Here is a 14,491-nt window from a genome sequence, read left to right as displayed (position 1 = left end):
AGTTGATTCCAATTCATGGTGACCCCGTATGTCAGAGTAGAACTGCTCTATAGGGTTTTTTGTTTGTTTGTTTATTTTGTTGTTGTTGAGAATATACACAGCAAAACATACACCAATTCAGCAGTTTCTGCATGTACAATTCAGTAACACTGATGACATTTTCCGAGTTCTACACTGTCCTCACCCTCCTTCTCTGAGCTCTTCCTCCCCCACTGACATAAACTCACTGCCCCCTAAGGTTCCTGTCTCATTTTTTGAGTTGTTGTTGTCGATTTGATCCTATATAGATAGATCTTAAATGAGTACAGTGCTCAAGGCAGACATTCTTTACTGGTTAAGCTAAATTATTGTTTGGTTTTAGGAAGACTTCAGAGGATATTTTTGGTGTAAGGTTTAAAGATTATCTCAGGGCAATAGTTTCAGGGGTTCATCCAGCCTCCGTGGCTCCAGAAAGTTTGGAGTCCATGAGAATTTTAAATTCTGTCCTGCATTTTCCCCCTTTTGATCAGGATTCTTTTATAGAATCTTAGACTACATAGGGTTTTCAAGACTGTGGCCTTTCAGAAGCAGATTACCAGTCCTTTTTCCGAGGTGCCTTTGGGTGATTTTGAACCACCAACCTATTGGTTAGTACTCGAACGCATAACCATTTGCACTACCCAGAGACTCAATGGCCAGGCTATACAAAGGTATTCTGCAAACTCTAAGGCCCAAGTAGAGTTAGGTGGTGTTCACATTTTATAAGTGCATGTCACTTACTTATTATGAGTGAAGCCCCAGAGGGAAGGCTGAGTGATGGACCCTACTCCCACTTGTCCTCTTGCACCCCTTTGCCCTTCTGGGCACACTGAGGCCTCTGTTCTCTCTTCTGTCCTTGCAGTTTGCAGCCATCGGCCCCACCACGGCACGCGCTCTGGTTGCCCAAGGCCTACCCGTGAGCTGCACCGCAGAGAGCCCCACGCCAGGAGCCCTGGCCGCGGGCATCCGGAAGGCGCTCCAGGCCCACAGCTGCTGCTGATTGGTCCCCTGGCACCCTGGGCTCTCTCAGCCTTCCTGGGCCAGCTCCTCCATGCTGCCCCCTTGGGATGGAGCAAGGCATTGGGCAGAAAGCAAGTGTCTAACACCTGCCTCGAGCCTGAGTGGAACCACCTGGGGACCAGGGCCAGGAAGAGACCTGGGGCTGGCAGCAGGCCTGCGTGCATGTGACATCTTTCCACGGAGGCCCACTCGGACCCTCACGCAGGTGCTTGCTGGCTGCCAGGCCCTGAGAAAGCACCCTCAGCCCGGGAAAGAGACCCAATAAACCACACAACGCTGTGCACGTGTGCGTGATTGAGGCTGTGCGTTGCTTTCAGTGTGGAGTTGTGTTAGGAGGAAACAGATGGGCCTCAATCTGACAGTGAGGGACCTGGTAACAAACCAAAGCCACTGCCGTCAAGTCGATTCCAACTCATAACGACCCTGTAGGACAGAGTAGAACTGCCCCTTAGGGTTTCTGAGGAGTGGCTGGTAGATTGGAACTGCTGGCCTTTAGGTTGGCAGCTGAGCTCTGAGCCGCTGCGCTACCAAGATTCCAACAAACCTGGTGTGATGATAAGATTTGCTGCTAATGGGACAGTATTAATCATCCTGTAAGCAAGACCTTGGAGTTCCTGCTCTGTGAGCCATGGACGCTTGTAATTCAAATGCAGGCTTCCCCTCAGGAGTAAAAATGCACTGGGACCAGTGATCTTCCTGGGCATCTTACTGTCCTAGAGGAGCCACACCTCGAGTGCATCCCTGTAGAAACCCCGGCCCCAAACCTGACTTCCCCTTCTTGAACATCGGCCAGGATGTGAGCTGGTTGAGGGAAACCTGAGTCTGTATGTTAATACTGAGCAAGCCGGGGAGGAGAGACCACCGTGGGAGGGGTGGGAAGGTCAGCGCCGGGGCGTCTTACCAGGGCACACCTGCAGCCCCAGCTCTGTACAGGGCTGTAGTGGCTGACCACCACTCCTCATCCCGGCCCTGAGGAGGGGACCGCACCACAGTTCCCATCTTTCTGGGGAAGAAACAGTCTCAAGAGGTTAGGGTCACACAGCTAGTGAGAGACAAGCCAGAACAGGTTTCAAAAGGCCTTCTGAGATCCAGCTTGTGGGCCTAGGTGGTGGGACTGCCACTTCCTATCAAATCCACATCAGCAGAGAAGCAGGCCATGGTGGTCATTAGACCTCCAGTCTCCGGGTGACCGGGACAGAGCTCCTGCACAGAGGGACGGTAACGACCACCCATCTGTCCGAGGTCATTTTCTGAATACCAGGCAGATCCATCCCACAGGCTTCCTTCTGACTTGAAAGCCAGACCCTTTCCTCAGGCTCAGCCAGAGTGCCCTACACAGATACAGAACCAGCCTCTCCAGGATCCCTGTTCCCTCATTCTGCCTTTATTGTGGGCCCTCGGCCTCCATCTGCCATTTTCCCTCCTAAATCCAGTTTATTTCCTCAAAAGCCAGTTTAGCTGGATTTAGCAGTCTGGTCCATCAAACACGCTGAGCCTTGAGAGTCCACCACACCCTGAGGCTGAGTAAGAACTGAGGGGAAGCATGCTGCGAGAGAAAAGCAGACGGTCCAAATGGGAAGCCCTCTTCCCTGGGAACAGTGGTCTGGCGCTGTGTGAGGCCAGCTGCACAGTGAAGTGGACAAGGCCTTCCAAAAAGGGCGGTGCAGTGGTTCTCCAGTGGGCATTGGGTGACAGGAGGACCTGGCATGGAGAACTCTGAGAGCTTGTGAGAACAGGGCTGCCCAAGCCACTGGGGATGACAGCCACCAGGAATGCGAGCAGGTGACATAGGGAAATGCGTGGACCTGAAAGGACCTGGGCACTCAGCTGAGGGCGGACGAACCCTGGACTGGAGGAGGAGGTCTGGGGAGAGAGTAGTGATCCGCCTCCTGGCCTGAGCAGCCGCCATCGGGAATTTATGTGCAATCACACACACCCGTCTGTGTGTGCACACGATGTGTGTATCTGCAAGAATGCTCACCAGAATGGTACCACCTGACTCGTAGGATTTTCCCCTTTGTTCTCAGTACATTTTAAACTTAACATTATGTACATTGGTCAGGTATTTATAAAGAGAAATAAGAACAAGAGGAATGAATGCCAGAGAAACAAACTAGAAATCCTCAAACCCTCTCTAACAAACAAAAACTCTCAAACCATGAATAAACTAGTGGTCATGGTGTCCAAATTCCAGGTCCGGTTCTGAGGTGCACGTCGCTAGTGAGGTTTTCGGCCTCCGCTAAAGAGTGGGTGGAAGTTTGCTGTGACTCCGCAGCTTGCCGACGCAGCAAACTTCCTCATGTGAGTGTCTCCACCAGCCTGGAACCCACAAGTGTTTGTTTGCAAGTCTGAGATGCAGTTATCCAAGGACGGCAAACACAGGAGGCCGAGGAGCGAGGGAGCTCTCAAGCCAACGAGAAAAGTGGCACTGGGGACTTCAAAGCCTAGCACCTCCCGGGCCGTGCGATGCGGCCACTGCGGAGCCGGTGAGCACACTTCAGGGCTGGGTGAGAAATGGTGGGACTCTCAGCACCCAACCTCACCCCCCACCCCGTGACTGCTCATAAAAGCCCCCTCAGGCCCTGCTCTGTAAGGAGGGGAGACAGGGACGAAGCAGGGGCAGGGGGGGCAGGGTCCCTCTGGTCAGTTTGGGCCATGCACGCTGCCTCCATCTTCCGTCCGACTCTGCTGCTCTGCTGGCTGGCTGCCCCCCAGCCCGCACACCCCGAGATCCTTTTCCACAGCCGGGACCACTCGGACCTGGAGCCATCCTTCCTGCGTCAGGCCCAGCCCATCGCCAACCCCCGCACCGCTCAGGTAGGAGAAGCCCTGAGGAACTCCAGAGCCCACGTGTAAATATGTACACCATGCACAATGCACAGAACATAACGTGCACATGTGTGCATGTGTGCGCACACACACACACACACTTTAAGGAATCTTATGTTATAGACCTATGCTGGGGATCCGTGGCAATCTGGCCCTCTTGTTCCTTCATACAGAGTTACTGAGCGCCTCCCATGTGCAGAGCACACTCTGCCCCGGAGAACTCCCGGCGGCTACAAGAGACCCACACGGCTGCGTGTGCCAGCCAGGCAGAGAGGCGGGAGGCAGGCTCCGCCCCGCCAGTCCTGAGCTCCGCAGGCTCTAGGAAAGGCTGCTTTCGTGGATGATGGTGTGCCGTAAACCGACACCCTGGTATTTAAGTAACCGGCAGCCCAGGGGTAGGCCTCTAGGAAGTGATCAGTGACCCCTGCACAGGAACCACAGCGTGTGATGTAGTGGCCAAGGCACTGACCCGATGGCATCTGTTGGCCTTTGGGCTGAGACCCCAGGATGCCCACCAGAGGGAGCAGGGAGAGAAGGCTCCCAGGCAGAGGGCGCTGCGCAAAGCCCACAGCGTGTTGGGGGACAGGAGGAGGCCCGCAGGGGACAGGAGGACAGAGCCGGTTGTCCCGGGTGTGTGTGGTGGGAGGCGCTGAGGGGCTACCACCCGGGCCTTCTCTCTGTAGCGCTTCCTGGCCAAGTACGGCTGGACTGCGGTCCCCCGACCCGGAGACCCGGGGCCCAGCGCCTTCGCCGAAGCCATGCGTGCCTTCCAGAGCGCCAACCAGCTGCCAGCCACCGGGGTGCTGGATGTGGGCACGCTGCGGGCCATGAACAGACCACGTTGCGGCGTCCCTGACCACCGGGAAACCCCCGACCCCCGCGGCACCTCGGATCTCCAAACCATCCCCAAGCCCCGCAGTGGTCCTGATCCCCAAGGTGCCTTCGACCCCCGTGGAGCCCTTGATCTCCGCGGCGCCCCCGGCCCCCAGAGTGACCCCCATCCCCGCAGCGCACAGACCCCGCCGGCCCGGGCCCAAGCTAAGCGCTTCCTGCAGCTGCTCCGCCCCCTGCTCGGCTGGGAGGAGGCCTCCAGGGACAGCGGTGCCACCAGGGCCTTCTCCAAAAGGATCCTCAAGTGGAGGCTTGTGGGGGAGGGGTACAGCAGCCAGCTGCCCGCAGACGAACAGAGGTACATCTTCAGACTGGCCTTCCGGATGTGGAGTGAGGTGACGCCGCTGGCCTTCCAGGAGGACCTGACCGGCCCCGCTGCCCAGGTTGACGTCAAGCTGGGCTTTGGAAGAGGTAGGAGAGCGCTGGGCGTAAGCCCGTCATTGCCAGGACTCTGCAGGCCACCTCCTCTCTGTGCTTCCTGAGTGTGGGGCCCCAAGGGCACAATGAGAGCTCCATAACAATGTGGGGTTCCTGTATGAGTCCATGTAGCGTATTGTGGGGTCCCTGTAGGGGTCCATGTAGCACAGTGTGGGGTCCATGTACACACTGCGGGGTCCATGCAGCAAAATGTGGGGCCCGTGTAGGGGTCTGTGCAGCACAATACGGGGTCCGTGTAGCACAGTACGGGGTCCATATAGTATACAGTGGGGTCCGTGTAGCGTACAGTGGGGTCCGTGTAGCGTACGGGGGGGTCCGTGTAGCATACGGTGCGGTCCGTGTGGCATACGGTGGGGTCTGTGTAGCCTACGGTGGGGTCCGTGTAGCATACAGGGGGGTCCGTGTAGCATACGGTGGGGTCCGTGTAGCATACGGTGGGGTCCGTGTAGCATACGGTGGGGTCCATACAGCATACAGTGGGGTCTGTGTAGCCTACAGTGGGGTCCGTGTAGCATACAGGGGGTCCATATAGCATACAGTGGGGTCCGTGTAGCATACAGGGGGTCCATATAGCATACAGTGGGATCTGTGTAGCATACGGTGGGGTCTGTGTAACATACAGGGGGTCCATGTAGCATACGGTGGGGTCTGTGTAGCATACAGGGGGTCCGTGTAGCATACGGTGCGGTCTGTGTAGCATACGGTGGGGTCCGTGTAGCATACAGTGGGGTCCATATAGCATACAGTGGGGTCTGTGTAGCCTACAGTGGGGTCCGTGTAGCATACGCTGGGATCTGTGTGGCATACGGTGGGGTCTGTGTAGCATACAGTGGGGTCCGTGTAGCATACAGTGGGGTCCATATAGCATAATGGTGGAGCCCATCAAGCACCTGCTCGGTCAGGCTGACGTAGGTGAACCCCACCTGTGCTTGTCTTAACCCCAGGCCCTTGCAGCACAGTAGGATAATCCCACCCTGCTGGCCTGCTCTGAGGTGACACCAGGCAGTGCACCCACACACTGTAGGCTGTGTCAAGTCGATCCTGACTCCATGTGTTTCAGAGTAGAAGTATGCTCCATAGGGTTTTCAATGGCTGTCATCTTTCAGAAGCAGATCACCAGACCTTTCTTCCAAGGCACCTCTGGCTAGACTCAAACTGCCAACCTTTTCAGTTAGCAGTTACCTGCACCACCCAGGGACTCCTGACCATGGGTAGCACCCCTTTATGTCGTGACCTACTCAGAGATGGGGATCCAGCTCCTACCTTCCTGTCTCCTCCGTAAGGCCTCTTTGAGGTCACCCTCCCCACCCCCCCCCATCTCTCTGATCCCACAGCACTTGGTAGGAGGCTGTCTGTAGCCCAGCCGTTATCAGCAGTCTGTCTCCTGTACTGTCACACAGGGCATTTGACCCAGAAGCTGGGCGGGGCAGCCACACGCACCCGCCGTTCACCGGGGCAGACAGAGATACTGGGTGGTTCCTGCTGCTGCGTCAGTATTCTGGTGCCAGGGAGGTGAGGGGCCAGTGTGGTGGGCACTCCCAATTCACCCCGCCACCTCTCGCTTGCAGGCCGCCACCTGGGGTGTCCGCGGGTTTTCGATGGGAGCGGGCAGGAGTTTGCCCACGCCTGGCGCCTAGGCGATGTTCACTTTGATGACGATGAGCACTTCACGCCTCCCACCAGTGACACCGGCATCAGCCTTCTCAAAGTGAGAGTCCCAGAGTGCCTGTGCTGAGAGACAAAGGGCAGCACAAATTCAGCCCCAGTCCAGAACACCGCAGCTTTTCCAGTCAGGTGTCCACGTCCATCTGAGGAAGGCAGTCGGCTCTGCTGACGGCTCCCTTTCTCCTTAATTAGCACAGCTCTTCTTGGAGCACAGGCCTCCTCGCGATGGGCCAGTCCCCATGGACACCGACAGCCTGGGCCGGGCCGGGCCTAGCACTCATGGCTTGTGTCCCATTTGCAGGTGGCCGTCCATGAAATTGGCCATGTCCTGGGCTTGCCTCACACCTACAGGACAGGATCAGTAATGCAGCCGAATTATATTCCCCAGGAGCCTGCATTTGAGCTGGACTGGTCAGACAGAAAGGCCATTCAAAAGCTATATGGTAAGCCTGCTCCACGCAAGATCATCCCAGAGCGCAAGGGAACACCCAGCAGGACCCCACCCATTCCTTACTGGGAGGCGGGTCCCCAAAGAGCACAAAATGGTACAACTCTGCCGTCACCCACAAGTCACTGCCTTCCGGCTCCATGATGCTAACTCTCTTAGTTGAAAGTGGCCATGCCCATAATGGTCTGACAGAGACTGGAGGAACCCCTGAAAGTATGGCCCCCCGGATGCTCTGTTAACCCAGATCTAAAACCATTCCCAAAGCCCATCCTTCAGACATAGGTAAGACAGGACTCTAAAACAAACAAAAAAATCCACGTGAGGAGTGTGCTTCTTAGTTCAACCGGATACATGAGAACAAATGGGCGGCTCCTGTCTGGAGGCAGGATGAGAAGGCAGGAAGGGACAAGAACTGGTCAAATGGACACGGGGAGCCCGGGGTGGAAAGGGAGAGTGTGCTGTCACATTGTGGGGATTCCAGCTAATGTCACATAACAGTCTGTGTATAAATTTTTGTATGAGAAATTAGCGAGCTGTAAACTTTCACCTAAAAGCACAATTAAAAAAAAAAAAAATGAAGTGTTCATGCCCCATTGGCAGCCACAAGTGGATGCTCCCTCCTGGACTCCCTCCCCCACCTGCCACACTGCATGCAGACAGGGTTCTCACCCGAATGGCCACTGTGCCGTGGTGACCGGCAGGAGCTCTGTGGACTGGAGGCCACCCACCACAGGAAGTAGATCAGTGTATCCTTGCCGGATAAGCTACTGTCTACTTGAGTGTTCCCACCAAAGACCTTGTGGTTAATGATTTAATGAAAGTGAAGAGCGACTTAGCACAGAGGCTGAGGAGCGCAAAGCACCTCCAGTTTTCCACTTTAAGCCACTCACAGGGACCATCCCCAAGTCTGCCCTACTTAAATCCCCGGTCCTGACACTCAGAATCCTTGGAAACAACAGAAGCTAGGACACATTTATTTCCACCCCCCCACCTCCCCCCCCCCCGCCCCGCCAGTGGAAAGCTTGCTCTTGGGAGTGCCCAGAACCAAACTTCTCCCCGGTAATGAAGTCAGACGGCCATCAAGAGGCATCAGCTGCGTCTGGGGTGGTTGTACGACTCAGCATCCAAACCGAGGCACCTTTGAGAGGGACTGGGAGCACTGTCAATAACGAAGCCAGAGTGACCCTGTGAGCGGAGACTGTTAGGGCACCCAGGCCACTCCAGCTCCACTCAGCTCAGCAGGAAGGCTGCTTCTGGTCTTGTACAAAGTCTTGCTTTAAGGTTTTGGTACAAAACTCCAGCTTTACAACTGCCTCTACTCAAGTCACACATGTGACTTACACCGTGTGACAAGCAGCCACATTTTTTTCTTTTTCAGGTACCTGTGAAGGCTCATTCGATACTGCATTTGACTGGATTCGCAAAGAGAGAAACCAATACGGAGAACTGTTGGTGAGGTTTAGCACGTATTTTTTCCGCAACAGCTGGTACTGGCTTTATGAAAATCGAAACAACAGGACACGCTATGGGGATCCTATCCACATCCTCATGGGCTGGCACGGGATCCCAGCACAGAACATCGATGCTTTTGTCCACATCTGGACGTGGAGAAGAGATGAACGCTATTTTTTTAAAGGTAAACAGTCTGTGGGGGCCCGATTTCTGTTTTCAGCAAATGCACTCGGAATAAATGTTTGGAGCCCCTACCATGGAATCTATTGTAATGCTCCTGTAATTAATTACTCGCTAATTCCTGCCCGCTCCAGCGGACTGCCAGCTCCCTGAGAACAGGGACTGTGTTGTATCACCTGATCTTTTAAAGAAGGCACTTGACGCACTGAATGATGAAAGAATGAATGAATGAATCATGCTAGGCACTGAGGTGTTGCCAAAAGTTTAATCTGGTTCTGGAGGAGAAAAAACAAAACAAAAACCGTGGACGCTGTACCAGCAGCAGAAGTGTGTTTTCAAGGGGTAGACTGAGCAAATGAGGCCGTCACTGCTGCCTGGAATCCCGTGCTGGGCCACCAGGAGTCAGGCCTTGACCTAGACTTGAAGGATGGGTAGTCTGGAGTGGCCAAAAAAGGGAAGGGGAGTGGGGGGTGTGTGTGGACGGGGGTGGGGTATGATGGCCAGAGACAGGAAGCAGGAGCAAAGCCAGAGGTCTGGAGTGACAAAGGCCCGTTGGTTGACAGTTGACCAAATCCAGGTGTGGCAGGAGATTCACGTGGTTTGAGGTTAGCTTGGAAACAGGACTATGGAGAGCCTCAAATGCTGGTCAGGGGCTGGGGGCCACCCAGCAGATAGCAAGGGATCAGGGCGGTTTCTGAGCAGCGAAGTTCAGTGCTTTGCTGGAAAGGCAGAAGCTGGGGTGGAGGGAACGGGAAGGGAGGGTGGTGGTGGAACGCAGAGGGGTCTACCTGGGCTCTGCACCAGTTCACACGGGCATGCTGCCTTTGCAGGAGCAGAGAGCACAGGGCCCAGCCACAGACATGACTCCGTCCTTCCCCGTCCCCCGTCCACTCTGCGTGAATCCCAGTAACAGAACCACCCTGCTTTAAATTACTCAGTTAACAAGGCAAGAGCCAAACTGAAAGAACTTTATATGCAAATCTCGCCATAGAAACCGGTGGATAAACTTGATCTTCATTTCCCTTCCCATGATGCAAGGGAAGAATTACTTCAGTTACACAAAGAAACTGCCTCAGGGTGGACTTTTCTAGTTCAGGTCTTTCAGGTTTGCAAGCGTATCTTTCTGTGTTTGAACAAGTCCTGAACTGTAGGGTTTGTCTTGGCAACATTCAAAGAAACGAAATTTTAGAATTAGGTAATTCATGGGTGATGGCTGCCCCACAGCTGTGTTCCATTCTTGGAACTTCAAAAACATCTGAAATTTAATTTGCTGTGAATAAATTCAAAAAATATTCCAGTTAGAGTGAGCTGTACCCCTTAACTGGACGTGCGTCATGTTGTCTTAATGGTGAGCCTTTCCGGACGTGGTGAGCACTCGGCTGCCGAGGAACCTGACAGCTTCAGATGTTCTGCGAGCTGTGAACACAAAAAGATCTAACTCCGTGGATTTATTCTGATGTACGCTGACAATATGCCAAATAGGCAGGGTTAGGAACCAATAAGGGAAACCTAGAAGAATCCCCCGTTGTCTCAGAGCATGAAATTAGCATTTGGACCTCACAATGGAATGGAACAGTTAGGATTTCACAGGACTGTGGGTAAAAAGCCCACTGGCTGGAATTTCAGAGTGCTGGTTGCATCCCTGCCTCAGCGAGGCTGTGTGTACATGGGCGAGTCACTTCAGCCATCTTTTTTCCAGCTGCTTTCTTTGCAAATGGGAAGGGGAGGTGGTGGAGCTGGGTGATTCTAAAATACTGGGAAAGGGTAAAAAAGTATCCTGATTTCTTCATAAAATACGAGCTTGCCGTCAGGTCGATTCCAACTCATAATGACCCTGTAGGACAGGGTAGAACTGCCCCCAGAGGGTTTCCAAGGCTGTAATCTTTATGGAAGCAGACTGCCACATACTGCCCCTGTGGAGCAGCTGGTGGGTCAGCAGCCCAACATTTCAACCACTGTGGCACCAGGGCTCCTTTTCTACTGAAAAGGATAGGATAGAAAAATGAATCAGGGCAACCCATTTAGGCCATTAAAATGTAAAAGGAAGATCTTTACAGTATAAAAAAAATAAGGGAAGACAAAAAAACATAAAATACTTAGGGGAAAAAGACCACATTTTTTTGTTGCTTTTGATGAGAGCCAACACAAAGTTCATGGGTTGGGGTGCACTCACTGTGACAGGCAACCAGCACTCTAACTGCAGCAAGGACGTGGGGTCAAAGCCAGAAGTCATTCAAGATCTGGGTGGATCATTAGTTTGAGTGGAGGCCTCACCAGATTCTGAAAGTCCTGCTTTTTCTTGGAATCATAGCAAAACGCATTCTAACATGATTGGTTGGGACCTGTACTGAAAGCTGTCCTCTCAGTCGCTTCCTGTGGTTTAACAAGCCTCACGAAGTCTTTCTTGGTTGGCTCTCAGGAAATCAGTACTGGCGGTATGACAGTGACAAGGATCAGGCCCACACAGAAGATGAACAAGGAGACCGCTACCCCAAAATGATTTCAGAAGGGTTTCCTGGAATCCCAAGTCCCCTGGACACTGCCTTTTATGACCGACGGAAGCGACTGATTTACTTCTTCAAGGGGTCCTTGGTAAGTTGGAAGCTTTCCAGCCTAGGGCTGCTTCTGCCATCCGAAGTGACACTTGCTAGATGACCACGTTCTTAGTTAAAAGCTGCTCTTATTTTGCTCAAACTGGGGACCCTCAGATACTGCAGCCCTGTGGGGCAGTGGCAGATTGTTCATTACGTACAGGAAAGTTTTAAGAACTTCAAGTCTAAAGGCTTTGGTGCAAAGCCACAGATTTATTTACCTCATGGCTATAATCTGACCTAAAAAAAAAAAAATCAGTGATTTTCAGAAAAGCCAGTCTTACTTCCTAATCTGCTTTGCAGGTGTTTGCATTTGATGTCAACAGAAATCAAGTACTTAATTCTTATCCAAAGAAGATTATTGACGTTTTCCCGGCAACAGCTTCACAAAACCATCCTTTCAGAAACATAGACTCAGCTTATTACTCATACGCACATAACTCCGTTTTCCTTTTCAAAGGCAACGTGTACTGGAAAGTAGTTAATGACAGGGACAAACAGCACAACTCTTGGCTGCCTTCTAACGGATTATTTCCCAAAGAGTCGATCTCCGGGAAGTGGTTTGACATCTGCGATGTCCACACGTCCACGCTAGGCATGTAAAGAGAGCGAGAGGAAGATGGAGACAGTCACAGGGTTTCTCTTTTACACAGAAAACCAACCAGCTGTTTAGTGACTGAAGTGAACATGGTTCCCTAAGTTAAAACCCAAGAGAAAAAGCATTCTTTAGAATTTTAAAATACTTTATTTAAAAAACCAATTTTTCAGTCAAAAAATAACTTACAAAATAATTCTACTGACTTTTTAGGAGAGGTAAAACAAAAGCCTCCTGAGGAGCTCTGCTCTGCCTCCCCCCCCCGCTTTGGGGCTCCGTGGCCATGGTCCCAATGCTGCCCCCTCCCCAGTTTCAGGAGTAGGTAGGAGGGCAGACATAGCCAGGGGGTGCAACCAGGGAAGGAGAGGTCACCCCCTAGGCGCATGGAAAAATTTTACTGAGCTCAGCATTTCAGGATTCAGTGGGAAAGTGGACAGAACCCAGAGGAACTACACTCCCAAGTCCCTGTCACGACAATTCTTTTCCTCCCAGCTGACTGTACAAAAGGTGCTCTCTGTCTTGGTCTCCCCAGCTGCGTCAGAGAGGCAGGGGAGACGACTGGGCCCTTCCTAGTTAAAGACACTAAAATCGCTAGTGTGTCCTGACCAAAGTCAAACCCCGTGAACGTCGCCTCCTCACTGGAGCCCGCTGGGTCCACTCCGCGTCTCGTGGTGTTTGCACACAGGCTGTGTCCCCTTTCTGGCCCACTACGCTTCGTTTCCTGTCCTTCCTCCTGCAGAGCAGCAGACGCGCCACGTGACAACTTCTTTACGCCTTGAAAGCTAAACCACCAAAACCAGACCCTCGAGCTAGCTGGACTGTTTAGTTTTGCTAGATCAGCTCTAGCTAGCGTTAGATCAGTAGATCTAGGCTAGGGTTACGTGCCTTTAATTTTTACACAATCTGGCTATCGCATCTTAACACAAGCGAAAATCAACAAGAAAACCAATGTTGTGTAATGATGGGGGCAGAATCTGGGATGACGTTAACAGAGCTTCAGTAGTCTCCACAATCAAGCCACACTCTATTTTCTTCTAAAGGAACTGCTAAAATGGGGCACTCTAAGAAGCTTTACTTAAAAAGGACCGTCATATTCTTTGCAGAAACACTTTCATGTTAGTGCTCTGACAAGGGCAGTTCACTAGCAGTTATATTTTCTAGCTTAAAAACAAACCTGCCCCTTGACTGAAAGGCAGTTCAGCTAGAGAGAGGCTAGGAGACAGACACCCTGGCATCCCAACTCCAGCTCACTCCCACCGAAGCAGGAAGATTCTTTCTGAATTAATGAAGCCAAGAGGTGGAACCAGTGGCAAATGGCTGGTTATTGTCCGTGTGCCTGCTGCTGGGGAAGCAGCAGGACCCCAGCCCTGACACCAGATGCGACTGGCTGCACAACCACTTACAATGACTCATTTTTGCAAATGGATACAACTCTGTCCCAAGGCCAGTGCGACTAAGCAAACAACAGGGAGGGGGACAAATGGCAAGGACAGATCTGCCAAGTGATGGCAGATGCTAACTCGGTGTCAATGAAAACACCTGAGTGATCTCTGTAAGACAGACAGCAGCATGCACAACTAGCGCGGCTGAAAACCAAGTTTATCCCAGACTGTTTCCACTACAGCTCTGGTTCCTTCAAGGAAGCACAGCTGGTGAGTGGAGGGCCGACAGCGAGGAGAGGCCGCAGGCAGACGGAAGGGAGCCCCAGCGCGCCAGCCTGCATGCAGGTCCACAGCACACCTGAAAGCAGTGTAAGCCCTTGCCTACCCAGGTTCGTGCACATAAACCATCAACCCTGATAAAGCAGAAGAGATTTGATTTATACGTACCTCATCTTTCCTAATGAAGACAGGGCAAAAGAAGCCTGTACACTGCAGAGAGCAGAGCACGTCTACACGCAGCTGGACAGGCACACGGCTGCAGTGCGCGTGTCTACACACAGCTGGGCAGGCACACGGCTGCAGTGAGCACGTCTACACAGCTGGGCAGACACATGGCTGCAGTGAGCACCTCTACACAGCTGGGCAGACACATGGCTGCAGTGAGCACATCTACACACAGCTGGGCAGGCACACAGCTGCACTGAGCATGTCCACACGCTGCTGGACAAATGCCACGTGGCTGCAGCAAGCACATCTACACACAGTTTAACAGGCACATGGCTGCAGTGAGCACGTCTACACGCAGCTGGACAGGCACACAGCTGCAGTCAGCACGTCTACACGCAGCTGGGCAGGTGCCACATGGCTGCAGTGAGGAACTGTGATAGTCTAGTGAGAATTTCGTGGACAGCAGAACTTTTAATGTTTTGATCTTTACTTTGTAAAATTTATTGGACCTAGTTTAAATCAAAACTCAATGTGA

The 14,491-nt window shown here is 52.7% G+C and overlaps 2 protein-coding genes across 3 annotated transcripts in view; both read left to right on the top strand.

The window, feature by feature from the left end:
- The window catches only part of UROS (uroporphyrinogen III synthase), a 29,605-nt gene extending 28,268 nt beyond the window's left edge, over positions 1-1,337 (top strand). For both annotated transcript variants that reach the window (XM_049855637.1, XM_049855638.1), the window contains one exon: positions 881-1,337. In XM_049855637.1, coding sequence (XP_049711594.1) covers positions 881-1,018 — 138 coding nt within the window. In that variant the 3' untranslated portion in view covers positions 1,019-1,337. The remainder of the gene's footprint in view (positions 1-880) is intronic.
- Positions 1,338-3,693: 2,356 nt separating this feature from the next.
- Positions 3,694-12,322, top strand: MMP21 (matrix metallopeptidase 21). The gene is made up of 7 exons (XM_049855046.1): positions 3,694-3,855; positions 4,551-5,169; positions 6,765-6,904; positions 7,163-7,304; positions 8,688-8,945; positions 11,361-11,533; positions 11,836-12,322. Exons 1-7 carry the CDS (start codon positions 3,694-3,696, stop codon positions 12,133-12,135), a joined length of 1,794 nt encoding a protein of 597 aa, XP_049711003.1. The 3' UTR covers positions 12,136-12,322.
- The last annotated feature ends 2,169 nt before the right edge of the window (positions 12,323-14,491 follow it).

Source organism: Elephas maximus, chromosome 16 (assembly GCF_024166365.1).
Source record: "Elephas maximus indicus isolate mEleMax1 chromosome 16, mEleMax1 primary haplotype, whole genome shotgun sequence".
NCBI lineage: Eukaryota > Metazoa > Chordata > Mammalia > Proboscidea > Elephantidae > Elephas > Elephas maximus.
This window is presented reverse-complemented; position numbering and strand designations above follow the sequence as displayed.

Bases quoted from the DNA above. Each gene is read 5' to 3' on its own strand.
- MMP21 (XM_049855046.1), top strand. From the start codon at position 3,694: ATGCACGCTGCCTCCATCTTCCGTCCGACTCTGCTGCTCTGCTGGCTG. The intron at 8,946-11,360 runs GTAAACAGTCTG...GTTGGCTCTCAG, and splicing joins TGAACGCTATTTTTTTAAAG to GAAATCAGTACTGGCGGTAT. The intron at 11,534-11,835 runs GTAAGTTGGAAG...TCTGCTTTGCAG, and splicing joins ACTTCTTCAAGGGGTCCTTG to GTGTTTGCATTTGATGTCAA.